Raw genomic sequence first — 25,872 nt, 5'->3', positions numbered from 1 at the left:
GTGATTTGCATACCACCTGTCTCGTCTTTGAACATTTCGATAATCTTTTTATTTTTACCCACTTTGAAGCCAACGTTTTCAATAGCATGATGATCTTTAGGAAAGTCGCTCGTGTCAAATTTGTTTTCTACGTCATCAGAAATGTCTTTATAGAAATCTTCCGTTTCGATTTCATAAATAAGCGAGTCAGTGTCTGTCATGAGCAACTTGGCTTTATCACCGTATTTAGGCTTGATGTAGTCGTAGTGGTGTTCAAACATCAAAGTCTTGCTGATGTCGAGGATGCTCATTCCCAAATAAACAGGCTTATCGTAAAAGACTTTTGTTTTCTTCATGTGAACCGCGATTAAGTTTTCATCAAAAATGGTGTTTCGTTCATAACGAGTGGTTTTAGACTATTATAGGTATATCAGTCTGATATACCTATAATAACTATACTTAGTTTAAAATCATTTTTCTCTCCTGTTGGTTCGGGCCTAAATAATATTTTGTATGGAAGGGGGCAAAATTTGAAGTTCCGCCACTGAAAGTTTTATTAGGGAAATTAAAAGATTAAGAGAGACAAAGAATTGCAAAAAAAGGTAGACTTTCTCAACTGTAGTGTGATTAAAATAAAACAAATTTAAACAAATAAAAAAAACATAAACAACACTTATTTGCTGTATCTTATTTTAATTGTTTTATTAACTTTAGATTGTAATGAACAAACATTAGGTATTCTCCGTTATCTGCTTTTAGTCTGCTCCTTGTTGCTTCGTATATGTCCCCACCAGCACTAAATAACCTTTCACTTTCTATTGATGACGGAGGTGCTGTAAGATATTTTAATGCCATCTTTTTAAGTTTTTCAAATTGCATTCCACATTTACTCCACCACAAAAACGGACAACCTGTATTTTCTAAAAGAGGCAGAGATAAATAGTTGTCTATTTCTTGAGTAATTGCAGACCTTAATATTGTTTGCTTCTTAATTATGTCAGCAACTTCAATATCTATTAGTTCTCTTTCTGCCTCGGAACGTTTTTCACTCTGCTTTCTTCCAGTTCTCATAAAAGCTACATCTTTAAAACAATCATCAATGCTAATGAATCCAGTAGAGGCTGGAGCTTTTACTATTGGAACATCGTCGGAGTCAGAGTCAACAACATCTTGCGCTCCTTGCATTTCTTTCCATGCTTCTTCAACCCACTCTATAATAACATTTTCATCTGCATGTTGATAAAGTAATTTATATCGTGGATCCAAAAATGTTGATACACATAACATTTTATTAAGCAAAAATTTATCAAGTCTTTTGGTAACAGATTTTATTAGTTCATCAATCATCGTCATAATCCCAGCGTATTTATCACTTGATGAAGCTTTTTGTAATAAAACTTTTAATGCAAGAACAGATGGTATAATTATTGCGCAAGTTTCGTCCCTCCTACCACATTTTTTGTTAAGTTTTCAATGGGGCAAGAATGTAAACAAGTTTTTCGACTATTCCCCATTGATAATTAGTAGGAAGTTTAATTTCATCAAACTCTGCTGCATAAGTGGCCAAAGGAACTTTTTGTTCAAACGTTCTTTGTAGCATTTCAAATGAACTGTTCCAGCGGGTTGGAACATCTTGTTTCATTTTGTGAGGTTCAGTACTTAATTGCTGCTGACTTGATTTTAATTTTGCACATGCTATTGGTGAATGATTAAAATGGGTCGTTATTCCTCTGCATAAAGTTAAAATTTCCTTGATGGTTGTTTGGCTAAATATAGAGTCATGAATACATAGCTGCAAAGTATGGATAAAGCATGGAATTGATGTCATTCCAATGTTTTTTACTGCAGCCTTCATATTGCTTGCATTATCGGTAACAATAAGATGAATTTTGCTTAGCGAGATTTTAAAAGATTCTAAAACTTTTTGTAAATACTCTTTTATATGAACACCTGTGTGATTTTCCGGAAAATGAATTACTCGAAGAACAGCAGTTTCTTGGGAAAATTTAGTTGGATCTATCCAATGTCCAGTAATGCTTAAGAATGCGATTTTCGCAGTATCCGCTGTCCAGATATCTGTCGTCAAAGACAAATAGTTTGTCGCGGAGATTTTTATTTTTATATCTTCAAACAGTTCATCATACATGCTAGGGATTACGTTTTGGCTGAAATATGTTCTACATGGTAATTTGTAATTGGGGTAAGCATCTTTAATCAGTTCATTAAATCCCGTATCTTCAACAATAGAAAATGGCTGAATATCCAATGTGATAAGTTTGCCTATTATTTTATGGATTCGAATAGATCTGTGGTCATCAATATTCCATAATTTTTTTTTGTTTAAAGCATGAATAATGTTCCTTTTTACTGTATTGGTGGTAGAAGCAACTGAGGTTTCAGAAATAGACGGAAATGATTGAACCTTTTTTTTCCCGCAAGTTCAAACTCTTTGGAGTGCTTTAAACGCAAATGTTTTACCATTGCTGTAGTTCCATAAGACTTTAAAGATTTTCCTCCTCTCGTAACTAAACTATCACATAGTTTGCACTTGCTCATATGAGGAGTCGTGCTTATATCAAAAAACTTCCATGCTATACTCTTTTTATTCATAATTTTTCTTTCAAATAAAATTTCTATAAAGATAATGAAAGTACGTTTGATATCATACATTTTCGATTATTTTATATAAAACGATAATTTTTTTAACAATACGCTCGAAATGCGCTACAAATGAAAAGCGCTATCAGCATTCGAAAGAAGAAAAATTATCTTGTGTTCTAACAGAATAAAAAGAAGCTATTAAATATTTTTTAACCCCATTCATTTTATTCGTATTCTCAAATTATTTTATTTAGCGTTACAGTTTTTGTATTCGTATAAATTTTTTTGTAAAAATATATTAAAAAATATTTTAAGTGAGATTGTTTTAAGTTAATAGAACTTTGTGGTTATCAACTACATAACGCTCTTAGAATTATATCAAGAAGTTTATTGGTTGAAGTTTATTGGTAGAAACTAAAAGAAAAATCATTTTAAGATAAAAAAGAAGATACCCGGTGCCGTGTACTGCAACAAGTGGCCGATATCGGGTACCCGGTAAAACAGCCGATTTGCCGGGTCCCCGGGTCCGAACCGGGTACCCGGCACATCTCTAGAAAAAATAGTCAATACCTATCAATGCGCTAGAATCCTTAAGTATAGGGAACTGGTTCATGCGCCAGAACCGGCATTTTACAGTAGTTATATATATTTGTAGAAATGGTTAATATTTCCATTACCAGTGCTCAATACAGCTTAGTATAGGTAAAGCGAATATACTATTATTATAATACAAAGTAAATAATCAGCTTTGTTTATTTAACATTACTTAAAGTTTCACGCAATAGCGATCTTCAGATGTTACAAACCGTGAAAAAACGTAATGACAAAAAAATACGAAAAAGTGCTATTGAGTGTCTTCTATGATGGCATTAGAATTTTTGGTTAAAAATTTTCATGGCAGCACTTTGATGTTAGCTCGCTTCGTTTGTTTAGCAAGCTCAATTTCGACATGATGGATGATGTGGTATTTTTTCATCAAGCACAAATTTTAATATTTACCACCAGGTTTTAATGGTTCTGCTTGATCGAGGATATTCCACGTAAAGATAGGCTCTAAGCCATTGTTTTTACACTCCCATACCAACTTCGAAAGCTCAGTGGAGTTGGCCTTACTTTCATACAGAAAGGAATTCTTATGTTTGTACTATCTACCTTGAAGGTTTTCTCAGTAAATCCGATATAATGGTGTCCATTTTCTTGTTGCTAAGTTTTAACCAATAAATATGAATAAGTTTTTTTTCTAAGGCATTTTACATTAAGTGGACATGAAGTAGTTTATCGGCAATTGCATAGTTGATTATTGTAGTCAGTAGTATTAGATGCTCAGTGGTACTCTTTTGTTATGAACAGTAAAAATTTTCTTGATGTTTTGGTATGCAGCTGTAACTTACCTTTACGTTCTTCCGGTTAAAAATTTTGTGGAATTTATGGCCTTTAGGGAAGCATCTATAAATTAAACCAAAAAATATCTTTGCTGTGTTTGTTTTAACGTTCAGTGATTACAGAGGGTTAAACTTAGTAATGCTTTGTTTTCGATACCCTGCATCACGTTTTAAAGTGTTTTGATTGAAAGAAATTTTGTCTTTAAATCCGAAAGAATTGAGAGCGTTATTACAAAACGGTGCGACTCTATCAAAAAATCGAAATTATCTCCTGGTTTTCTGTAAGGTTGAAAGGTGCTGTCAGGAAGATTAAGTGTGACATCGTTGAAGTTTACTACTGTTAAATTAAATCTGATAGTAATGCATTTGAATTTCTCTTTAAAAAAGTTAACGAGATTTATCTTTATTTGTTTTGATTGAGGGCCGCTAATGATATGGAAGCAGCAGAGGCTATCATCTCTATATAGTCCTCTAGTGTTATGCTCGTATTCTTTGGCTATAGCATGGACGTATAAGAGATAGACTTGCAACTCATCGTTTAACATTAAAGAGGCCGCATAAATCAGCGAGCCATGTGAGTTTTAAAACAGAAACTCTGACACGTGGTACTAGTTTAAACTTTTATAACATTTGTTTAGTAAGACTGCTCAGGATAAAGTAACTACTTCACGTGTTGACAAATTACTAATCAAATTAAACCAAGGTGAAGGAAGTTAGTTGTCGACACGAACAGATTTTATCATTTTTTCAAGATGAACATTTATAAATTTGGGAACTTTTTTCGTGTAAACAAAGTCTGTCAATAATAAAATAGACTTGTAAGGTAATTTTAAAAAGACTAAAAAAAATTATAGCGAAATATAGAAATGCTTTTCGTCAAGATCTGGTTTGATTCAATTCCTTCGTCCTTCATTCACCAGCCTTAATTTTGTAAATTTTTTTAGCATTTTTTCCGATGTCACCCTTTTTTGCCTCGACTACTCTATAAGCTCCATAATTTATATTATTTTTTTAGTAAGTCCATTTCCTGATGGGTTTTTTTATAATTCATTTGATAAAGCAAAACCTTGCAACACTATTTTAGAATAGCGCATACTTGGTAGCATGGAGTTTGGTGACACACACTTGGTGAAATTAAATTAAGATATTTTTAATTTAGTTTTTATGTGACACAAAAAAATCCGAAATTGATCCAATCTTGAAATCTGCTTCTTGAAATACAATCTGCTTCTTGAAATACAATCTGCTTCTTGAAATACAATCTGCTTCTTGAAATACAATCTGCTTCTTGAAATACAATCTGCTTCTTGAAATACAATCTGCTTCTTAAAAGGAATCAAATGATAAATAAAAAAAATCTGAAACTTGCATTATTAAAATTTAGTGTTTTAATCATTTAGTGATTTAAACTTTAAAATTCAAGTGTCGGAAATAGAAACCAACAAATGGAAAAAATACGGAAAAACTTTTCTTTTTTTTTAAAAAACTTTTTCTGATCTTAAGCTTTATTTTTGGAGAAAATTTTATTAATCTTAAACAAACATTTAATATAAAATCTAATTAAAAACATTTCAACATTTTTTGAGCACGATGTTTGTTTTTGACACTGACCTGATCAAACTCTAATACTGTTTTCATTTGGTGATGTAATTTCAACTCCTCTTTTAATTTCGCACTTTTAAGTCTTTTAAATATTTGTTTCAGGTAACAAATATGAAATTGATGTCTCATTTCCGATAAAACTGATGTCTTTTTTCCATCAGCCTTTTAATCATATCCCGTCTTGTTGAAAATAATCAAACTTTAATCAAAATTTAAACACAACAAGCTGAGTTTAGTACTCTGATTCACTGTGGGATTAGAACATCGATGAGAGGAGAGCTCATATCAGTTTTATACTTTAAAAATGATTCTGCCAAGTGATCTTTTTCAAAATAAGAGCTTTTTGTTAAACAAAAAGCTATCTTCTCTGTCCAAGTACACAAGAGCTCCCTAGTTAGGCAGTGTCATTAAGAATAGAAATAAATGTTGATCAAAGTTTTCTAAATATAAAGGTTCCTTTTTGTTTCTGAGCTGCTTACGCTAAAAGTCATGGTCTGTTTTTACATGAAAAAAAAAAAACACCAAAAACAAAAAAAAACTTTCCAATAAAATACTTGGATATAAAAAATTGGTATCTTCAACTGTAATTCCCAAATTATTACTTGTTGAGAGAAAATTTGTTTGTCGGAATGTAATTATGATGCCCACATTGACTGTTCGTGCGAAAAGAAAAAAAAATACTAAAAAAAGACTTGGGTTTTACAGTTGGACGAAGAGCTAAAGTAAGAAAAACCGTTGCACATAAAATAGGATGAGCTGATCTAAAGAACACAAAAGTTAAACTAAAAAAGGAGATTCAAGGAAGAAGTAAGAAAGTTTGTTGTGTTTTTAATTTGGTTTTTAATTATTAAGTAAAAATAAATGGATCTCCGAAATAAAAGTAACTTAAGTCGTAATAATCCAAATATATGTGACTTTTTCAACTTGAAATTGACAAAATCTCATTAGATGCAAGATAACCAATGAATAATTTTAACAAAAATGTTTCTCTTCCGCTATTAGTAAATTCTATTCCTGAGTTTGAATTGCATTTTACTTGTGTCAAGAAATAGCAGTTAATGAAAATAATGTTATTTTTAGTGCTTGCGTTATCTTATGAAATAATATTAATAAAGCTTAACATTCATAAAGCTTAGTTTATCGATAGTTAAAAGAAAGTAAACACGAAGAAAAGCAGCAAACAACTTGGAACCAGAGAAAATGGCTCCGATTTCAGCAAAATGAGACTAAAGAACGATGTAATAATGAACGTTTATTATTAAACGTGAAACATAATCTACATGTCTACAGACTGAACTTCAGGGTCAGAAAAAAAGGGGAAAAAAATTATGAAAGTATTACCAATTTAGCCTTAGGAAGCGTTATCCCATTATCCTTTACCATACGGCATGGTAAAGGATTACGGGAAACTACTGCTATTGCGACTGCAGCATGGATTAATGCAGGAATAGTTCATTAAGTTTGTTATTGACCACAATAAAGTAAAGAGAGATCAGGAAAAACTCACGTTGTTTCTTTCTAAAGAGTTTGATTAAGAATGCAGGTTTTGATTGATATTGTTTTTTTTTTATGGTTGGGTTAAAGTTAAACTGCCTGGCTTGCGCACCCCATGTGAATGAACTTCCCTTGCTACATCTGATAACAACTCTTGGTTGCAAATTTTATCAATACAATTCAACAATTCTTAATCTGGAAGAAAAAAATAGCATGACAAATTCTGTTGTACATGATCAAAATCTTCGAAATCAGATTTCCGTGCAGCCTCTACAAACAGTTAAAAAGTATCAACAGGAATTTTTTTAGTTATTATTTACCATGTTTTCTAATTGTATACAAGCTCATTAAGCCACTGTTTGATGCGTTGATATTGAGGTAAAGACCAGTAATATTAATCATAATCCCCTTTCTTTAAATGGTTCAAACCTTTTTTCCTGAGATTTCCAGTTTCATCTTAAATAATGAAAAAGCTTGTCATGTTTTGAATACCTTTGACAGGTCTTAATAGTCACAGTTAGATAAAATTCTCTTATAATTTTTATCATTCTTTCAAAAACTTTTAAATAGTCCATATAGTAATATGTCCGTAGGTAGCAGGAGTTGGGTGAGGGGTGGTGGAAAAAACGCCAAGTGAATATTGTACATATGACAAGCTTTCAGTGATCCAACTTTAAAAATTGATTATTTCGAAGTCTTACCGATACACAACCGTGTTTGTATGGCTGTACAACAAAGACAAAAATACCGCTCGGCAGCGTCAATTAGGCACCTAGGTTTGAAAGAATATTTACTAATATTCATAATAATTTTCTTTTTTTATTTAGTTGTGCGTTATGTAAGTGCAAAAAAAAGGCGTTTTAACACACACAAGGTTTATTGCGGCAAATTTCTCTTTAACATCAAATTGTATATACTCAAAAAATGGAGATGTCTAAACGCAAGGAAAAAAAAAAGAAAAAAAAGAACTTTTTAATTGTTAATGAAGCATTTTCCAAAATTTATTATTTATTTAAAGTACGACTCTCTCTATAATTACGGACAATTTTTTCTGTCTTTTGAAAAAGTTAAAAGATAAGGTTTATTTTTTTAGATATACATCATTTATGCGAAGATATTGCCTAAACTCATAAATTTTATGAAGAAAAAACTTATTGATAAAACGATAACATGTCGAGAATAAAAAGGAGCAACCAATCGCATCAATCAATAAAAAATCAATCATTAAAAATGGTTGAAAACGAATGAGAGTCGATTTGTAGAGTTGATATTCTAAAGTAATTCATTTTATTCAGTTAATCAGTTAACCTTTCAACATTGCGGATTGAATGGTACACAAGCAAGGTTTGGTTTAAGTAATACATATACAAAATGTGAAAAACCAGCCTAATGTTTCCAACGATACGTTACAAAATGACGAGCGGATCGCAAATGAACTTCTAATCGATGAACTCCAACCAAATTTTGTTTTTTAAAATATCACCAGCATCTTAAAGCACACCATGTTAGGTTAGTATATAATACATAAGCGAAACTTTAGCCTTGATTTTGGAATTATAAAAAATACACATTTTTTATAACTCCATAATCAAATTTAAAGTTGATGACCTGTACACAGTTTCTATTTGACACTGTTCTTCCCTAAAGATAATTCGATCTACTGGGGTCGATCCCTCTGTGATTATGGGGCTTAAACTCCCGATTATCCCACAGGCAAAAAAAAAAACCGAGAACTTTTGGAAACCCGCCAAAGAGGCAATTCAGAAATGACATCATTTTGAAGTCTTCATTAAACTTCCAGTTATACTCATACTTTATGGTACTCATGATGCACAAAGCACATCTTCCCGTTATAAAGCAGTAAGACTTTGAGACTGCTGAACAAATTGCTTATGAATTTGCAATATTGCAGAAACACGACCTGTTTTGCTGACTAAAGAAACTTGAAAATGTTTGGTGGCACCTTTCTCTGATCTGTAATTGACACACTTTCATTCAATTAGTTTTAGTTCTTGAGTTTTGATGTCAAAAGTTCAGAACTGTTCTGGGTAGGTCAAGGTCCCTGATTAAATGTTTTTTTGGTTAGTGAAGTATAGCTTTCTTTTATCATCTGCGTTTGTAAATTATTATTGTAAATATGTATTATCACCCTCTCCTTTCGACGTGCTAGACTTTCTTTAGGGATCTCAGTGCAGCGTGGTTCCGGAATATTGGATGAAAGAAGTATAAATTTATAATAGGAAGTGCACTCTTACTACTTCAATGTTTGGAGGGCCATTATGCAGAAGTAACAATTATTTAAATGTTCAGTCGGTTTCCCGCAGATTATTGGGATAAAAAAATTTCAAGGTCTTTATTTCTCCTCTGTACCATCTGCAAGCATTCTACATAAAACTATATATTGTATTAGACATTTTTATACATTATTTTATATTATGCAATATTTTAATAGAGTATAAATATTATTTTCTAAATCATTAGAAGTTTTTTTTTTTCAGAAGAAAAATTTTTTGATCACTTTTAAGCTGTGTTCAAACATTAAAATCCTTTTTTCTTTTTTTTTTTTAAAAAAAGCACTGTTCATTTAAGAGAGCAGCAATTGGATGAACTTTCCAGTTTTTTCCTGCAAACCATGTAAAATGAGATAATTTGTGCTTGTCTCATGCTGAAATATACCCTTTTTTTAAGCCTCGCACAACTGGAAAGATGCTTTTACAGAATATTTTTTCACTCTTCTCTTGGTATATACAGGCATAAAGTAAATCTTTATAGTCAACCACAAAATAAAGTTAAACTTTCATAAGTAAAAAGTTTAATTTTATTTCGTGGTTTGGTTTTCAAACTTCACAAATTTTAAAAACCGCAAAAAGAGTGTCAACCTTTAATGATTTTATCGAAGATTTTATTTTTATTGTACAACTAAGATATTAAATTACTGTTCGTAATTTTAATTTTCATCATTTAATTACAAAAAACAACTGAAACTGAACCAAAAACGAAGGACACCAAACTACACTTAAAATCTCTAAACCTCACAGGTCTAAAAAGACAAAATCTGTCCATTCACTTAAGAGCGAGAGTGAGACTCTTTTTTAGGCAAAACTTCACATTTTGATTTTTTTTGCACCTCTAAAAGAATAATTTGAACAGGTATAAAATAGAAAATTTCTTTTAGAACCAATGGATGTTATTTTGAATCTAAAAAAGAGAACGAAAGCAAGGTAAGTCACATTCATCATTTCAAGATTTTTTCTTGTGTTTTATTCTCTGGCATTTTGAAATTAAAATACTTAGCAAACATAAAGGATCTTTTGTTAAAGAAAGTAGATTTATTAAAGAATCGGCTGAAGAAACGGTTAAACAAATCTGTTCCAACAATATAATTCTTAAATTAAATTTGATTTGATTTTTTTTTTTAATTTTGGACACTTTTGATGGTGCTTTTCAAGTTACAATCGTCAAAAATCTTTTTAAAATTTAATAACTTTGTATCGATTACAAAAGAAATTTACAAATTCATGAATAATTAAACAATAAAACGCCACCGATATAGTAACTTAGAACTATTGACATGGCTTTAATTAATGCTGTCAAACCTACGTCGAAAACCAATCAAAGGTTTTCCTAAATGCATTACGAGGAAATAAAGGTTGGTTGAAAGTAGAAACTTTAAAAAAAAAGCAGAAAGTAAAGAAGCCGGGGGACGAGAGTAGTTAAAACGTAAAAATTTAATATTAGGTTTATATAAATAGTTAATGATAAATATACTGATGAGTGCAACTCTCTGTGAAGATAAAATTTATCTTGTGACAAATTCACGTTTCCATTTTTTCTAATCTCGCATCCAAGTAAGTCCCCATTCGAACTTAATTGAGTATTTGTTAACGAAAATTAATTTGTAATTAGATTTTTAAACCATCTCCTAAAGCTTGATTAAAGCAGAGCTTCTAGAGGGATCGAACTTGAGTTCAGTTTAAAGAGCAAAATAGAAATTCTTAAAGGGATTTTATCGAGCAGTTTATCGAGCAGTTTATCGAGCAGTTTATCGAGCAGTTTATCGAGCAGTTTATCGAGCAGTTTATCGAGCAGTTTGTTCAGTGGTTTTTATTAGGATCTTGTTTTTTTAAATTATAATTTTGCATTTAACAGAGTTATAATGTCGAAACTCGTTGATTTTTTGTGATAAAAAGATTTGACACACCTAATCGAAGTGCTCTGATACTAGCTGAAAACTGAAATAGCCACTAAAGCTCAAATAGTACCTGCTAACCAACCAAGTCCTTATAAATTAATTCGAGCTTAACAATATACAGAAGTAAGATGCATGCATAACAATCAATAAGTTTGTAGCTTAACATGATTCAACAAAAAGGTAGTGAGGGGATAGTGCTTCCCAGCCTCTCCTGTTTCCACACTGTCACGTTGTTTACAAAAATAAGCTGGCATGGTTTTCACCTGAGCCCAATTGAAAATTATTGTTTTGAATATGGGAGGAAGTCAAAAGATTTTATAATAATTTATGAGGGAAAGGATTACATTGAATGATTTGCTTTATCTAAAATAACTTCTTAAAACTCTTCAAGTTTTGAAAACATAGTTACGGACCAAAACAGATATAAAACATAGTTACGGACTAAAACAGATATAAAATATAGTTACGGACCAAAACAGATATAAAAAAAGAGATCTCTGCGTTTATTTTTTAAGATTAAGTTGTAATATTCAATAACATAAAAAACATCCTGATTGATCATTTTCAATGATTAATTTTTGAAAAAAAAATTTTTCAGTTACATCCTGTCATAAACTTTCTTAAAAGGTAACTCGGTAACGGAAGGACGAACATTTTACATCTAAACCTATACATCCCTCTTCCTAAACAAGATCCATTTTAATAAACAGTCAAAATAATTAGCAATTAGATATTGCAATAAACACAATCTCTTGGAAATTTTTTTCTTCAACATTGAAGTTTACATCTAAATAAAAATCTTCAGACGTAAACTTCCATGTTGAAGGAAATGGCTTTCATGGCGTTTTTTTTTAAAGTGAACTCGTAAACTGTGAAACAACATGTATAGTAAAATATATTTAAATATAATATACTTTAAACAAATATAAAGAATAATATGAATGTCATTTTTTCGGTTTTTTTTTGCATCCTTCACATATCTATGACGATAAAAATCCATTGAATAAAAAATTATTTCAACAGTTTTTTTTTAAGTATAGTTAATTAGTTGTCACAGTCAACTATTTTATGATAGTTTTAACTTACGGTTTGAAAATTTTGTATTGTTTATCCAAAAATGACTCGATCAGTCAATTTTCTCAGTTAACAACATCCTCTGAAGATTGTTAACATCTTTTCGGTTATGCTCATTTCCACTCTCTACCTGTGTTTTCTCAGCATCACTTAAATTAACCAATACAAAGTTCTTTCACAAACACACATTTTTAAACAAGCATACATGATAAATTTTTAATCAAACACAGGCGATAAATTTGCTAATAATTAAGAAAACTACTAAAGTTATAATTATCATTCTTATTATAATTATTATTAGTATTATAATCGAAAAATGAAATATATTATTTACGAAGTTATAATAGTTAAAATCATTTTACTTTTTGTAACTATTTTGTATTTAACAGCTTTTTTAGTTTTTATAATTATTTTAATTAACAAAATAACATATTCTATTTCTTAAGATTAAACTTCAATTTTAACCTTACAAATTTTGTTAATTTACATAATAGGAACGAATCTCTTAACTTGTGATGAAGTATAAAATCAGAGGGGCATAGCCATGATGACATATCTTTAAAACGTTTTTAAGAAAGCTTTCTAACGTCGAGGAAACGATTCCAATAGCTCAGAAATGATCTTGATATTCTAGTATCTTCAAACGTCACGTTTTAGTAACGTGGTTCCTTTTGACGGTTTTAAAAAGCCTTTATTATAAAAGCGTGCCATAAAGTTTTGGCACATGCCTCTTTAAAAACTGTTAAAAATAGCACCACGTGATGTATAAGTTATACTTTGTCGTGCCCAACTATCTGTTAACATAAATTTTCCTTAAAAAATATTCTTGCATTGTTCAATATTTTTTTCTGAACCCTTCACTTAGGATTAATCTCCTCTTCAATCAAAACTTTATAAAAATTACTGTTTTCTTCTAAACTTAGTCACATTTAATTTAATTTATAATAATCAGCATTTTATTTGATTTACAATAATCATATTTATGTTGTTTCAAAAATACGTTATAGACTTTCGTTATTGCAGATGTCAATGACTGATAAAAGCGGGACACAATGACGGGATTAACACGTTAATTACATACTCCTAGCTGCTTTGATTTCGAAATTTTTGACGCAATAAAATTAAATGCACACTCCATCCTTTGTATTTTGAATTTTTAAAACTAGCTGTAAATTTTGTTCGTTCGCCTAAAGTTAAAACTTAAACATCTTCTGAGATCGTTAAGCATCAAAAAGGTACGTTTACAGTTTGAATTCTTTATGTAAATTAAATTTTTTAATTGGCTCTTGCTTAAATCAATCTCGTTGAATAATTTTTTAAATAAAAAATCAGAGCAAAAAGATAGAAACACTCCTTAAGTACATTAGCTAACTTGGATGAAAGAAATCGAAGGAGAAAAAGAAGAACACGTCGCAAAGAATTTAATTAAGAACATTACAGAGATCCTCTTTACGTAAAATAAAGTGACAAAATTTTTAGATTTGTTCGTTCATTTCGTTGCTACGTGTATTTAGTACCTTATAAAGGTCCTAAAGCTTTTAAGATTTAGGCCAGCGCTTTATTATCGCTTAAATCTCTCAGCTTTACGGGATAGTTCCTCAATTTTAACTGCGGTTTGCGAATTTTAAAACTTTATTACCAAAAGCTTTAAATCGTTATAAAGTTAATTTTTCAACTTTCATGATAAACTATGCAATATATAAAAATCAAGATCTTTTTGCGTCCTTTAAAACTAATGTATCCGTTTTAAATAATATAATTCCGCTTTTTAAAAATACTGGTTTGATCCATTTACCTTCCCTCTTTATGGTTTATTCTTAGAACACTTCTTCTTGCTTGCCGTCTAATGTTTTATATATAATGGTATTTTTTAATCCACGTTTTTGTTGTTTCCAATTTAAAACTTAACAGTTACACGATAAGCTTCTGACATTAGAAGGAGAACTTTTGGTTTTTATTATGTAGTCTTTAAAGTTACCGCGTTTGTAATTGAATCATCATCATCTATCTTGTGAATCATCATCTATCTTGTGTATTACCAACAATTACCTTGGACTCAATTTTTGTGTCAAATTTTGTTATTTAAAAAATGTTACACTTTTGTAATGTAACATATTTTACGGAAAGAAAATGTAACTGATTAGTCAATCATCGAATCAGGGAAATTGTTGTTTTATTTGCTTTCCTCGTGTTTTGTTCCCTTTTAAACGACGTTTTAACATAATCACTGCAACTTTCAGAAGTTCAAAAATTTTTTAAATCCTATTACGATAGGTTGAGTTTTATTTGCTGTGTTAATTTAATGGATGAACAGTAAGCCCCGTTCAGCTAAGAATTAGATCTCTATGATACAGGCTTCAGATATAATAAGAATATCTCCTGTTAAAAAACATTCAGTACGCAATTTATTTTGAGATTTGATTTTTAGTTGCCCTCAATAAATACTGATTAATATTGTCGCGGATTACGTCATTGAAATAACTGCGCTTAAACTCCAATCTACTTTCGCAGCTGTTTAAAGTAATTCTGATTTTTTTAAACTATTCTTTACTTTTTTAGATTTATTAGCTCTACTTTCATCATCTTTAATCGTTAGTGATTATTTTTATTTTAATTTTCGCTAAGAGCCTTAAAATTTTGAAAAAGTTCTCTGTCTATTGTTTAACATAACGTATAATATGGGTTTTCGCAAATCAATAAATCAAAGCATTTCTGCTGAATCCTATATTTTTTAATCTCTGCGTAATAATCATTGATACTTGTAAATAATATTTCTGCCCTCAAAGCAAATTTTGACATCCATTAAAAGCGTTATTGTTTGAGCATTTGAGATTAATCTCTATTTTTGTTCAGTTTTTCAGCCTTTCAAAGTTCATTATTATGTAATTTAACATAAATTGCATAATAATGAACTTTAAAAAATATTCTTAAAGCATCATGGGGTTTGGCACCAAAAAAATGCGTTTGTAATCTTTAATGTAAGGCTAAGGATCTTCAATAAAAAGGTTCCAAGACAAAAAAAAGTTATTACCTCATATTGCTTTTAAAGCGACATGGAATAAAATGGATTTGAAACTAAACTGTGTGAAATATTAGTTTCAACCGAAATTAATCTTATATTTATATGCCCTTATCATTAATATGAGTAATAATAATATAAAAACTGGTACTCGATTACTAAGCACTTAAAAAAAAAAGTTTATCTTTAAGAAAGTGTGTGCATTTCCATCGAGAAAAAGATAGTCTAAAACTTTTTAGATTAAAATCCACGGTGTTATGTGGCAAAATATCACGCTCTCAAACAGCGCTACAAATCAAGTTCTTAAAACGGTTTTGCTTTCTTTTTTTTTTTTTTTTTGAAAAAAAAAAAGGGAGAACTATATTAAAAAGAAAGAAATTTCAGGCAACGCAAATTCAAAATTTTTTTTTTACATATTTATTCTAACATTATAGGTTCTATTTATTTCTGTTTTTATTTTGCCTTTTCTGATTAAAAAATTGATTCTTCTTGTTTATATTTCTTTCTTATTTCAGTAATTTCATGGGAAGTGTGGCATCTAAAATCAGTCTTCCATCAAACTTAGATTTGATAAAGATAACCCAGGCTGAATATGACTTCCTTCGTCTTGTAGACCAACATCCAGCGCTCTATTGCAAAAACGTTTTAAAAAATGCAGTACACCGTTACGAAAATTACTGGCTACCTCTTGCTTCTAAATATGAAGAGCCGCTTGTTGCTCCGTTAGACATCGAATGGGTATGGCATTGCCATATTTTAAATCCTATTGCGTATCAACGCGATTGCATAAAACTTGTAGGAAAAGTAATTGATCATGCTCCTATGTTTCTTACAACAGGAAACAAGCAGCATGCCGAAAAATATTGGTTTGCTGAGTATCCCGACGTCGATTATGAGGTTGATCTTAGTGTCACCAAACCAGCCATCATTTCCTTGGAAGCAGCTCGTTGCTCATATAATATTATTGCTGGCGCTCAACGTCACAAAGACTTCATTCGCAACATTACATTTCAACATTTCAGATCAGCAAAATATCTAAGAACTGCGGCAATACAATACTGGAAAGCATTATGTGTAAAAAATAAAAACCTGTCAACTCATGTCCTAACTTACAGCTATGCAATCGACTTAATTCTGCACAGCCATCAACAATACGTTTTGCTCTATAGGCAGGATTTAAAGTTTATTCTCGGAAAAGTTCTCAATCTCAACGAACCCATGTCAGATGAAAACCAGGTGATTTTGGAAAAATTAGTAACGGCCACACAAAAACGTATTTTAAGTATCACTGCAACAAGTGGATTCCTTCATCGAGGTCCACATTCGTACTTGCATCAGTACAACCTTTCTCCATTAATTAAGGTAAAATATTATTATAATCATAACAAAAAGTAACAACGATTGAGGTACAAAATAGAATGACATAAGAGGTTATTACTGTAAGGGGGGCGTTTTTATATATCTTTTATTTATTTTTTTTCGTTTGTTTACGTTGTGTTTGAAGGTAAGGGTAAGGGGAGGTATGGGTTGTAGAGTTGTGTTTGCTTTCCTCAGTATATTCTGTTATACAATAAAACTCAATAAACGTAATATTCATTACGTTTATAAAATACAAATAATATTCTCTTACTCTACTCGTAGTGTTCGATACTGTGTTTTGATCAATTACTTCTCTTTTTGGTTCTTCCTTTTAAAATCTCTTATTTGAAACTACTGGTTATTCTTTAATCAATATTTTTTCTGATTTCTATTTAATTCTTTACTTCTTCTGATTATCAAAAATCTCTTCTTCTTTTTCTCTTTTGTTCACTTATAAAACCTCTTGTTTATCCCAATGTTTTTCAATCACAAAAATTCTCTCTCTTTAAAACTCTTCTTAAATACTTTCTTAAAAACTCTCTTTTACTTCTCTTTAAAACTACGTCTTCCTCCCCCTAACCGTAAGACTCTTTTTTTGAGCTTTATAGTTTTTGCTTGTTTTCCGGTTGCGATACCTTTCCATTTATTTATATGGCATGTTGATGAGTCTTCGTGTTTACCTCTTTTCTCAGTTGTATTTAACTTTTCTTCTTTTCGTTTTATCATTTACTTACGTGATTGATGAATCATCGTGTGTAAGTCTTCTCCCGATCGTTGTTTTTAACTTTTCTTCTTGTCGCTTTATCGTTTATGAGTCTTCGCGTTTACGTCTTTTTCCAGTTGTGTTTTTAACTTCTTTACTTTTTATCGTTTATTGAAATGACAGGTTGAATGAGTCTCCGTGTGTACTTCTTTTCTCAGTTGTTGTTTTTAGCTTAATTCATTTTGCTTTATTATTTATTTAAATGAAAAGTTGACGAATCATTTGTGTGCGTCTTTTCCGATCGTTATTTTTAATTTAATTCTCCCTTCTCACATAAAGTATGAGAAAACGTAATGTGATAAGGTTGGAATTCCTGGAATCATTCCAATCATTAAAAGTTACAAAACTAGTAAGACTTCATTCTCATGTAATAGTCGCTTTTCTTGAGGAATGGAAAAAGAACTAAAAATACAAAAATGCATTTTATTTATTATAACTTGGCTTTCATTTCATTTAGCCGAGTACTTTAAGTTTGGTGTCAATACACATTGAAGACTTTCATCAAACGCAATGTCCAGAAACATTAATCGAAGTTAACTTCATTTTTCGGTTGGTGCTAAATTGCAATAAAGATGAAGCTGTCGCTGAATTTAGTAAAACATATCGGATTAATAACGGTGGTTTAGCGGTCACGCTTTTACACGGTAAGATTCGCACATTTTAGTTTTAAAAAAATGTGCGATCCACTTCGCTCTATTTTGACTCACTCCAGTTTTAGGTAATCCAAAGACTTCTGTCAGCTAGTGTGTTGTCATAGTCACGCTGCGTTTCAATATTGTGCTGTCTTGTCAATTAAAAATGATTTGAAAATTCCTCTTCAGTGATTTTTGATGCAAAACTAAAAAAGAAGATTGATTTTAAATCTTTCTTTTTCAGATGAAATATGTTTGAAATATCTGTTGGGATCAAGTTTAGAAATAACTTGCGACTGCCCAATCTTACAAAAGTCATACAAAGGCTCATTTACTATAGCGAATTCAGCAGGAAAAAGTTGCCATATTGATAACAAGCCTGTGCTAATTTATTTAAGGTGCACTTCGGACAAAGAAGAGTTGATAAGCTGTAAATTAAAGCTTCACACTAATGAATATGCAGAACCTAGAAGCTTCGAAGTAAGGGAAGCAAATCAGTGGTTTCATGACATCCATCTAAAAAACATTTTTGACTGCTTGCATATGACAGTACCTAAAGCCTTGCGCATGAAAGAAGTGCATTGTTGGTATTATGATCAAATTTTTACCGAGAGTTCTCATTCTTTACCTTTTACAATGAGGCTTGTGCATTCAAAAAAGCCTTTATTATCCGCAATTGAAATTCGTGCTTCTGATGGGACTGTTGCTGCAACTTCTCATTCGATTGGTCGTTCTTGTTCTTCGTTAATCAGAGGGCGAAAGGGAGATTGGGGAGTACTTAAAATTGGTCGGAAAAAAAAGTACCGCCATTTTCGGCCTGATGTTAAACTTTTCACATTATATGGGACTAAAACAGAAGAAAACTTCTATCTTGAAAATAAATCAAAGCTTTCATGGTCAACAGAACAAGGTATTGGCAGTGTGGATTTAAATCTTCGCAAAATAACATTATCAGCCAGTGTCAGAGATGTAGCTGAGTTTTTATGCGTAGGGTTTTTTCTTATCGCAAAACTACGCCATTGGTTAAAGCGAGACAAAAAAGAGGCAACGTTAATTAAGTCTTGAGAAAAAGAGCCTTAAGTATATTCAGAGATAAAGTCTTGATGCAAAATTTGCTCTTCACAGATGTTTATTTAAGGCATAACCAGATGGTCGAGGATTAAACAGAAAAAACGGGTTTTCTCTTGGGAATAATGAAAAAACATCAAATCTTTCCCCAAGTGTAAGATTGTGATGCTGCTGCTTTACTCATAACAACTAGTGCAGTGTTTTATCTTTTATTGTCCCCTTAGTAAAACATTTCGTGATTATTTTTATAACTATTTCCATAACTCAGATTGATGTTTTTGCTTCATACAACTTTTACATTTGTGTAAATAAATTTTTGTATAAAGTCACTTACTATTGCACAAGCCTTTATACTTATTATCATTTAAACCTATCTCATACTTCTTCTTTATTATTTATTTTGCTTTATTGCTTACTTTTCTTTTTCATTTATTTATTTTTTAATTGTATTTATTATTTATATTTATTTATTGCTTATTTTTATTTATTATTTACAGCTTTTTAGAACCTCGCAAAAAATTACACTCACTATATTTTTTTCGTGAACAAGCTTTGAATACCAAATTTTTTTTTGTTGTTGTTTTTTTGTTTTTTATTCCGTTCTTTAATATGAACGAAGTTCAAAATGTCAAAATAAAAAGAAACGTAATTTTGAACGTGATTAATTCTTTTATTATAAATAAAAAAATTGTATCTATTTAAATAGATTTATTATTGATTTCATATTTTAAAAATGAATGTTATGAATAATTTCTTATTAAAGAAAATAAAAACAAGAAGCTTTTTTTAAGCTTTGCATTAGAATTTTCAAAGTGTTTCCAAATTTTTTGGTGTTGCTAAATGTTTGCTTTATTTAAAAATTGCGGGTATTCTCTATTTTTCACGTTGATTTAAAAAACGTGATGTATTTAAATTGCATTTTTGAAGGGAATGGGCTTCATAGAAGCGGCCAAATAAAATCGAATGTAATTCTTAATTTCAGAAAACAAAGTATAAAAGCCAGTCTAAAAATTCGAACATCGAACATCTTGAACGTTGTTTAGTTGGGCATGCGACACCCAGCCCCTTAAAGTTGGTAAAAAAATCGTTTTTTCTATTATGAAATATGGTTGGTTGGAAAATTAGTGATGTTTCGTCACAAGTGTATCATCCCAAGTGTTTTCATCACAATAACTCTTTTAATCATACCACCAATTCCATCAACTGCTGGTTTCATATGTCATAACAAAATTTAAAACATTTAAACTTAATAAATAATTTGGAATCCTAAACTTGTTTTCCCAAGTTAAAAATTTGTTTCCGTTTTAAAAGATTTTTGAAAAAATTGCTAGAGCAAAAAAACTTTACCAAAAATGATACCACTTCCCATATATAGCAAGAGTAGGGAGGGAAAGGCGAAGGCAGGGAACGGTATAACACAAACCACCGCTAATACTTTATTTGTGAACAACCTATTGCACTTTTAGCAGTATCTAATAATTATTAAACAAGTGCTTGTGTCTGTTCTCGAACCTTTAAGTTTAAATTTTTTTAATGGGCTCAAATAAAAATACTTAAGTTAGCTAAACTCGGGAAACTGAACTCTGAATTTCGAAAAACATTGAATCCAGATATCGAAAGCCTTCTGAGTATCTGACAGTCTTTTACTTTGATGTCTTAAGGTAGAAGTAAAAAGTCAGTTGCTATCATTAATGAATTGAACTTCGCGATTTATCTTCCCCAACACGATTGCTCAAAAGACAGAAGAAGCTCCAGCCCTTTACAACTCCATTATATATATTTATTTACAGTCAATAAATTTAATTTCTGATATATGCTCTCTTTTGCTGGAATAAATTTATTTGATGTGTAGTGAATTAAATTAAAATTTTGTTTGTACTTTTTTGGGGATAATGTCATATGGTTTGCATAATTAAGTTTATATGGTTAAATATATTTAGAAATACGAATACTGCTAATACCAAGTGTGGGCAAACAAAGCGTTTCTCAAATAGAATCTTGACTTAATCTTTAAAAAATACATGAAAACTTTAGTAATAATATTCAAAACGCTCATGAACGTTTTGAATATTATAACAATATTGATACAGAAAAAGAAGAAATTCCTTCTTCTTATTCTGTATCAATATTGCCTAGACTTTGTGATGACTGAGGACTTGATTGGCTAGCAATCATTTTTGAAAAGTTTTTTCTCTTTTATGCACATCTAATTTTAATTACAAAATTTTAAAATTACAACCTTTTCTCAAGTCATTTCAAGAAACAGAAAAGGAAACAATTCTAAAAACACACAAAGCTTTACATTTGCTTTTGCTGTTTTTGGCTTATCTTAGATTTTTCGTAACCAACAGAGTCAAGCATTTCAAATAAAGGGTGAGATACAGTAATTTTGCCAATTAAATTGCACCAAATAGCATGACGAAATATGTTAAACTTTGTTTAACTGCCAAAAATCCCCAGTGAAAATGGGATTATTGCGATTATTGCGATTATTGCGGTTATAACTCTTTCTTCGTAGCTTTTTTTAGAAATATCAATTATTTTTAACAAAATGGACCTTTTTCACAGAATACCCAACAACAGAACCGTTCGGGTAATATCTTTTTAACGGGTTATTTTATATGTATTATACAACGTTAAATTTTATAAAACGTTGAATTTTAAACAAAAAATCAAAAAAAGAAAACATTTCATCCCTACAAAGATAAAAACCTAAAATTGATTTTTAATAACTGAGACTCTGATTCCTGATCTGACTCTGATTCCTGATCTGAGTCTGATTACCCAAATAAAAAGTTGGAATTCATGACTTCTAAAAACACTCCATAATTTACAGTTTAAATATGGGTTATATAAACTCAGCTGGTAGAAATTAACAAATAGTTCAATATTTTCATATTATTATTTGAAGAAATGCATTTTATTTAATAAAAGCTCGTAATTTTTACCATTAAATCCAATCTCTTTTTTTTTTGGATAATCTTGGATATGGAACATTCGAAATATTCACATTTACTTACTTACAAGGCAGAGTGAAGCGGCATTCATTACATTCATATAATCTAATAATGTTCATTCAATTAAAAAGAGGGTTACCTCACTAAATACCTCACTACGTAGCAGAAAAATTAATAGAACTTATAAAGTGTGTTTGCGAAAAGATTTGGTAGATTAGAAGAGATTTGTTTTTATTTTCTATAATTCAAGAAAATAGCTATAGGATCATAAAGTAATGTTTAATAGTTCGAGAGCATTAGCTTATCTATATTCTGCACCATTTAGTCATAAGTAACTCCGCATTATAGAACTATAATAGAACATTTTAACTCTATGATTACGTTAAGTCCAAATTTGGTGAAATTAAAAGCTTCTTTTTTTCATTTAAATTTAAATTTAGATATCATAAGTAATAGCAAAGAAAGGAGGGGGGAGGGGGAGGGGTTAAGTGGGTCAATGGATGAATGAAAATGGTGTTTTTCTTAAAGATAGTTTACAACAGATTGGACCTTAATTAGAAATGACGCCATAAAATATCCGCTATGCTAAAAATACCCCGTTAGGTGATGTGAAATTGTTTACTAAACAAAGTAAAAAATTCAGATGACAAGTTACAAGAATTAATTTGTTATGATTTATGCCCTTAAATAAGTCATTACCATTTTATAAATAAGGATGTAGGATTAACATAAGAGCTTTAAGCTTCATTAAACCTAACAAATCTTATGAAAGTTATTGGTGCATGAGTAGATGTTACATAAACAATCTTTATAAAGATTTCTACGATGTTGCAAAAGTAAAAACTACGCTAAAGAATCATATAAACAACCATACAAAGAATTGTTTAAAAGAGTCAAATTAGTGTTAAAGCCCTTAAAAAAAGCATTACACAACATAATTGAAAAATCCTCCAAAAATCATTATTTTTGCTGAACATTGCAGCCCTAAGCTACTGACTAGTTATAGTATAAAGAATAAAAAATTATCAACTGTTAATAGTTACATATACTTTAATGCTTAATTGAAAGCATGCGATATTTAAATATACAAAAATATATTTTAAAGTACAAAAATATATTTTATGTATATTTTATGAGATAAATACGATATTAAACATTTGTAGGGCTGAAAGAGGTTACAAGTGTATTGGAAAGACTCGCTTGACCTGATGCTCAAACAAAAACGAGTTCTTTGCATAAATTAAGAAAATCTCGAATGATATACTCATCGGCTTCCGCATTAAAAAACTGTAGACTCCTAATACGTTGTCAGACTGCTTTATTAATGCAAATGGTTAGCCAAGTACTGATGTAGCTTGATTCATTGTTAAATAGTAAAAGCAAATAAAAGTATAGCTTTTTTCGTTGTTTTAATGCAATGTGATGGTTGCATCAAATTGCTTCAATCATCTTTTTAAAATGTTTTTCGGACTTAAAAAGTATCACAAAAATAGAGAACGCAATTAAAATCAATAAGGCAGCACTAACAACAATTTACCGTAAAAATTCTTTTTCTAACAATAAATTTTCAAGTAACAAACCAAATAACAATAAAGAAGAGTTGGTCTCATCTTTTGACCCAACTAAATACACCATTTTCTTATATACATATTGTAAATGCATATATACTACGTACGTTATATTCTTTTATATGCCATGTACAATATAATAACATACAATGTAATAACCTGTAACATAATTTACAGAAAAAAATTTTTTTTTTTGTATTAACTTCAAGTAGGTGCTTCATTTTAATGGCTTGATTTATTAACAATGAGTTTTAAGTAAAATTAATTCAATTTAGGGAGCGCTTTGAACCATTTTAATAAGGGTTCCAATTCTCTAGCTATGGTTCTAATGGTGAAGAGTTAATTTTATTTAGACTGCGACCAAGGGGATGCAATATCTCTGAACAATATGGAGTTCTCTAAAGGATTCAAAAATTGATTGTAGCATGGCCTACTTAAATACACGGCCTTCTTTACTGCTTAAATCGAAAAAAAATAGAAGGCCAGTTTAAAAATCGTATATTCGGCCGGATGGACAAACTTTCTCAAATTAATTTTGATTATCGCGCTATAAATTTTCAGTATGTATATCTGGCACAGGATAAAAAATTTTACGTTAGCTAGCTAAATCTTAACTGCTAAATTTCAATAAACTTAATTGTGAATACTTAATTGTGGCTTCTTTTTAGTATAAGATAATGGTTGCACCTCTAATTATTTCTGTTGTAAAGTAGTCTCAGTTTTTTGTTTTCCAAACTACAATGATTTGAGAAAGATATGAGTTCTATTTTGCAATAGAAATTTTGGGACTGTCAAGTTCTGTGCATGAAATAAAAATATACAAATTCTCAAAAATAAGCTTCAAAAGTATAAAAAACTCTAACACAAACTGATTAAAAGTGAAACAAAATATTTTCATTTTTCTCTCTGTCTTTTTTTAAATGCAACTATGTTATCTGCAACAATTGAATCCCCGACTCTCTTTCTGGTGTTATTAAAATAAATATTTGAAATAACAGTGTGTATAATTTCTTTTCAATGACTTTGATGGTTTGAACATAAAAATGGTTGATACCCTTCTCTACTGCCAAGAACTAACTTTGCTGCTTTACGGTGTTGCATTTGAGACTGATAAATAACATCAAAAATGTGATCTAGCATAGCAAAACTGTCACAGACATATTCTAAAAGCAGTACTGATGGAGTTGTTAGCCCACCTCTGGATAATATATTTAAATAATTATAATCATTTAACTCCTGTTGACAATTTTGAGTACAAAGCAATTTGCAACATACTCCAAACTTCTTAATCAATTTTTTGGCAATAAAACCAGCAATATAACTGGCAACTTCACGAGAATCATCCGATAAAGTCACACAATCAAAATCTCTTTCTTTAATCTGCTCCATTAAGGATCTAACATGTTCTATATCTTTATCAGCATTGATATCATTTTCAAAAATGTCAATTCCTTCTTTTATCAAACTTTTTATTTGGATTATACTCTCACTATAAATGACATCTTTCAAACTGACAAGGAATCTACCACCGCTCATTTGACGGTATTGTCCATATCTTCTTTCTAAGGGATCACTTTGAAAACGAGCAGTCAATATAAATTTGTACTTATCTTCCAGCAGATCTTCAATTAATGAAGCATGACATAATAAAGTTCTTTGCAGTGCTGATGATGTTTGGGGAGATAATGTATATTTCTCAAAATTTGGAATTTTTGTGTTTTTCCATTTGTTTAACCAGTCAGCAAAAGCTCGAAAAAACTCAGGTTTTTTATCATTTATAATAGCAGCATTACCAAGAAAATTATTAGAAAACTGATTTTTTGAATTTGTAATTGTCCACCATTTATTGAATAGAGTTAAGAATGATGCAATATCTAAACGGTCAGGAAAATATGAAATTATTGCTGCTGCTGTAGTTTCATGGAAGATACCTAAGGCAACACTGACATTTTGCTTCCATTTTCCAGGATGGACAACTTTGTTATTTATATTTGGTGCTTTTTTTAAACTTGCATCCAACAGACTGTCCTTTTCTAATAAATCATGAAATATTTTCCATGATATTTCTCCTGATTGAACATGAATTTCATCTTTGAAAGCTGAAAAATTAAATTCTGGAAAAATTAATCTTTTTTTATTAAGTAAGTTGTTTCGAATATTTTTAATCAGATGCACTGTGTCA

General features: G+C 30.3%; 2 protein-coding genes across 5 annotated transcripts; one reads left to right on the top strand and one right to left on the bottom strand.

The window, feature by feature from the left end:
• Positions 1-1,441: 1,441 nt before the first annotated feature.
• LOC145182740 (zinc finger BED domain-containing protein 4-like) lies at positions 1,442-2,649 on the bottom strand. The gene is made up of 2 exons (XM_090067922.1): positions 2,458-2,649; positions 1,442-2,401 (listed from the first exon to the last, which is right to left on the bottom strand). The coding sequence occupies exons 1-2, from the start codon at positions 2,647-2,649 to the stop codon at positions 1,442-1,444; spliced, it is 1,152 nt and encodes a 383-aa protein (XP_089924048.1).
• A 5,515-nt stretch (positions 2,650-8,164) lies between these two features.
• Positions 8,165-19,697, top strand: LOC145193666 (uncharacterized). Of its 4 annotated transcripts, XM_090068205.1 has the most exons (5): positions 8,165-8,567; positions 10,234-10,279; positions 15,859-16,705; positions 17,923-18,109; positions 18,342-19,697. In XM_090068205.1, the coding sequence occupies exons 1-5, from the start codon at positions 8,561-8,563 to the stop codon at positions 19,160-19,162; spliced, it is 1,908 nt and encodes a 635-aa protein (XP_089924331.1). In that variant the 5' UTR covers positions 8,165-8,560; the 3' UTR covers positions 19,163-19,697. The 4 variants fall into 4 exon arrangements, with proteins under 4 accessions (XP_089924331.1, XP_089924332.1, XP_089924334.1 ...); XM_090068206.1 differs by lacking the exons at positions 8,165-8,567; positions 10,234-10,279 and adding an exon at positions 13,408-13,559 and having other exon boundaries at positions 18,342-19,694; XM_090068208.1 differs by lacking the exons at positions 8,165-8,567; positions 10,234-10,279 and adding an exon at positions 14,753-14,844.
• Positions 19,698-25,872: the final 6,175 nt, after the last annotated feature.

The sequence above is a fragment of the Hydra viridissima genome, unplaced genomic scaffold (genome assembly GCF_058129835.1).
Source record: "Hydra viridissima isolate aposymbiotic clone 2 unplaced genomic scaffold, HvirCarnegie_v1 scaffold_12, whole genome shotgun sequence".
NCBI lineage: Eukaryota > Metazoa > Cnidaria > Hydrozoa > Anthoathecata > Hydridae > Hydra > Hydra viridissima.
This window is presented reverse-complemented; position numbering and strand designations above follow the sequence as displayed.

Coding starts and splice junctions, on each gene's coding strand:
- LOC145182740 (XM_090067922.1), bottom strand. CDS start 2,649: ATGTATGATATCAAACGTACTTTCATTATCTTTATAGAAATTTTATTT. Junction 2,402..2,457: donor CTTATGGAACTACAGCAATG/GTAAAACATTTG, acceptor GGGAAAAAAAAG/GTTCAATCATTTCCGTCTAT.
- LOC145193666 (XM_090068205.1), top strand. Junction 10,280..15,858: donor AAAAAGAGAACGAAAGCAAG/GTAAGTCACATT, acceptor TTCTTATTTCAG/TAATTTCATGGGAAGTGTGG. Junction 18,110..18,341: donor AGCGGTCACGCTTTTACACG/GTAAGATTCGCA, acceptor TTTCTTTTTCAG/ATGAAATATGTTTGAAATAT.